The 3288-nt window shown below is 50.8% G+C and overlaps 1 protein-coding gene across 1 annotated transcript in view; it reads left to right on the forward strand.

Annotated features, from left to right (window-relative positions):
* The window catches only part of Nek2 (NIMA related kinase 2), a 14959-nt gene extending 13374 nt beyond the window's left edge, over window positions 1–1585 (forward strand). The window contains exon 8 of the mRNA XM_005348889.3: window positions 142–1585. Coding sequence (XP_005348946.1) covers window positions 142–362 — 221 coding nt within the window. The 3' untranslated portion in view covers window positions 363–1585. The remainder of the gene's footprint in view (window positions 1–141) is intronic.
* Window positions 1586–3288: the final 1703 nt, after the last annotated feature.

Here is a 3288-nt window from a genome sequence, read left to right on the forward strand (position 1 = left end):
AAAAAAAAAAAAAAAAAAAAAGCCAACTGTTTTAAAATGCTTCTAACTACTTGTCCCAGACAGCTTCACATGGGTGTCAGCAATGTCTGACCTGTATGGCGGTTCTCCGCTAACACAGACCCCTTTCTTTTTCTTCTGAAGAACTTGACCTTCCATCGTCAGCAGTGAGGAAGAAGGTTCATTTCCGTGGGGAGAGCAAAGAGAATGCCACAAGGAGTGAGGATGCCGAGAGCCGGCTTGCCAAGTCCAAGTGCAAGGACCTGAAGAAGAGGCTTCATGCTGCCCAGCTGCGGGCCCAAGCCCTGTCGGATATAGAAAAAAACTACCAGCTAAAGAGCAGGCAGATCCTGGGCATGCGCTAGGCCAGCAGGGCGGAGCTGGGGCAGTATTGACACTGCCAGCCCACTGGAAATTGGTCCTCGCTGCTGTAGTTTGTGTGTCTGGTTCTGAGCTTGGCCTTCGTGCACAGTGAGCGTGACGCTGGGATTGTCTGTGCTCTATCTCAGCAGCAGGGCTACAAGATGGACGTGTCTCCCTTTTCCTCCTAATATCCCTGTGTAGAAAACCCGGTGCCTTGCTGGTTGGCCGGGCCTTTATCCTGTGTGCCATCACTCCTGGGAATATGAGATGGGACACTGCAGATTTTAGAAGATAATGCTAGGGAAGGAATACAAACCTGCAGGCCTTACTGAGCAGTTTACATGGCTGAGTGGTGTGCCTCTATCTGTCATGCTTAGGTTTACACTGAAAATCTGTGCAGCAGGAGCGGTTTGCCCAGCACCTGCTGTCTACAACCATGATGGGGAACGTGGTCTGGCCTCTTACTGTCATCAGCTGCTTAGTGGTGGTCGGGTGTTGGTGATTCCTTCCTTCACTGCAGTTTCTGAGTGAGGCGTCAGCTGCACTGTGACTCTTCCCTCTTAGGGTCACGCTCTAGAGGTCAGGGAGGCAGGGAAGGCCTTTTTAGTGTGTGATGTTATAGGGAGAGACCCGAGACCCAGCCATCGACCCGACAGCCCAGCATTTTAATGCAGTTCATCTCATGATTAAATACCCAGACTTCTTGCATTTTAAAATTCTGTGTCCTTTATTTCCTGGACCTATAAGACTTGCCTGGGTGTGTAACTTGCAGGGTTGACTTTTCTAATGTGTAAGTTCTCTCCTGTTTGGCACTTGGAGCTGCAGAAGCAGTACCAGGGATCTCTTGCAGCTGCGGATGCAAAGCCTTTGGCTTTCGGAAGCGAGGTCTTTGGTGGCGGCTTGTCATGTTAAAATATGGGGAGTATCTTGTCTGTCTGCTCTGTCTGCCAGGTGGGACTAGAAACTCAGTGGTGGTTTTTCCTACTTTTTCTTTTTTCTCCTTTGGGCTATAATGGCATTGGTGTAGCAAGTGCAGAATAAAGTCCTGTATATATAAACATTCTAAGTATGAGGTTTTAGATGTTCCTGAACTGTAGAAAAATTGGATACAATTGTTTATGAATAACCAGTCATCTTATTTATAACATTTCCAGTACAGTAAAATCTATTTTGTGGAAATTCGGCATTGTGATGTTTGTGTTCTGCGTGTGTACACATGCTGTGTGCAGGTGCCTGTGGAGCCTGGAGGGCAACCTCGGGTGGCATTGTTCAGAAACTGTCCCTCCCTGGTGTGGGCGTCACCAGGTTTTTCAGACTTGCTATCTTCCACATGCCCAGGGCTCACTCTTGTCTCCACCTCCCTAGTGTAGAGATTACAAGCACATTTTACCGCATCTAATGTTTTCTGTGGTGCAGGCCTAAACTTAGTTCATCCACAGCAAGCACCTTTCCGACCGAGCCGTCGTCTCCGTAGCCCAGATGCTTGTGTTTATTTTTATTCTGCTGTTTATCTCCCGTTTTCCTGCGGTGTAAATCAGTCTCCTAAAGTCATGTCTTTTGTGTTTCTTGGTCTCTGAATCGAAGAAAAGTGGGCGCTGCCCAGGGAATTGTGTTCTGTTGGTAAGCTGTGGTAGAATGCACCCTCTCGTTGGTCACGCAGGCCAGCACTGTGGACCCGAGCAAGTCTGCTCTCTGGGAAACCCCGGGTCATGTTTGGACACTTAAGTCGTACTGAGGAGAGGGTGCTCGTGTCCCATTGTTAGGGTCCGGTGATGCTGCTGACTCAGTAGGAAGCTGGGATGGGCTGGAGTGCACCGCCACCCTCACAGAGGACTTAATTTGGGTTTAGTGACATTGTGTGTTCACATGCATGCGTGTGTGTAGACTCGTGCCTGTGTGGAGGCACGAAGTTGATGTTGGGTGTCTTTCTCGATTTTCACTTTATTGAAGGGAGAGTCCTTCCCTGAGCCAGAGCTCACTAGTCCAGCTAGTCCGTGAGTCAGCCTGCCACAGTGACCCCATCCACCTCCCTGCTGCGATTATGAGCAGCTTCCCCATGGGTTCTGAGGATCTGAACTCTGGCCCTCAGGCTTATGCAGGAAGCATCTTATGCACAAGCCCTCTCCTGGTCCAGCTTTTCCTTGAGCATGAAGCGGTTAGCTTTCCTCTGCCCGTCATATTTTTATGTAACATTTTCCTGGTGTTGCTGACTGTGTGAGTCTAGTATAGACCAGGCTGCTGGAAGGCTCAGAAGAGCTCCTTCAGATGTACAGAGGTAGAATACAGGCAGTGAGTGCAGCTCTCTCACAAATGGCACCGTTGGCCAGACACAGAGATTAATCCGACGCGCCCTCCAGAGTTGTGTCGAGTCTCGCTCCCTGCCAGCACTGTCGGAGGGCAGGTTCATTTTTCTCTACAGTTTCCCCGATTAATGTGTTACTTGCTATTGAGTGTTCTAAGAAACACTGGGAAATTATTAACACGAGTTTTATGGTCTTCACTCTGCAATGCCAGTTTTAGGTGGAAATGCCAGAGCTGCTAGCCTGTGCACGTGGACTGCACAGCTCACACCTGTGGCTCACACCTGGAGAGCCCCAACCCAAGCAGAAGGGACTGCGCTCAGCCGTCAGCAGGTGCCCAGCACCTGTGCCCCGGTCTTGCTCCCCTCTCCAGCCCTGTGTAACGCAATGCCAGGCCTCAAGCCTAGCGAGGCACCTTGCTTTCCTTAGGCCCGCTGCCCCCGCCAAGGCATATTCACCTCTCCTATGCGGGATGCCCCTTGCCAAGGCTCCCACCCTCCAGCAGGTCTCACCAGGCATGGGGCAGAGGGCAGAGCAAGTGGGCCATGAACTGGGACTTGGGCTGTTCTGAGATGTCCAGTACTGGCCCCTTCACACCTGTGCCCAGGCCCCTGCTGAGAGGGATGGG

This window comes from Microtus ochrogaster, chromosome 6 (assembly GCF_000317375.1).
Source record: "Microtus ochrogaster isolate Prairie Vole_2 chromosome 6, MicOch1.0, whole genome shotgun sequence".
Lineage (NCBI taxonomy): Eukaryota > Metazoa > Chordata > Mammalia > Rodentia > Cricetidae > Microtus > Microtus ochrogaster.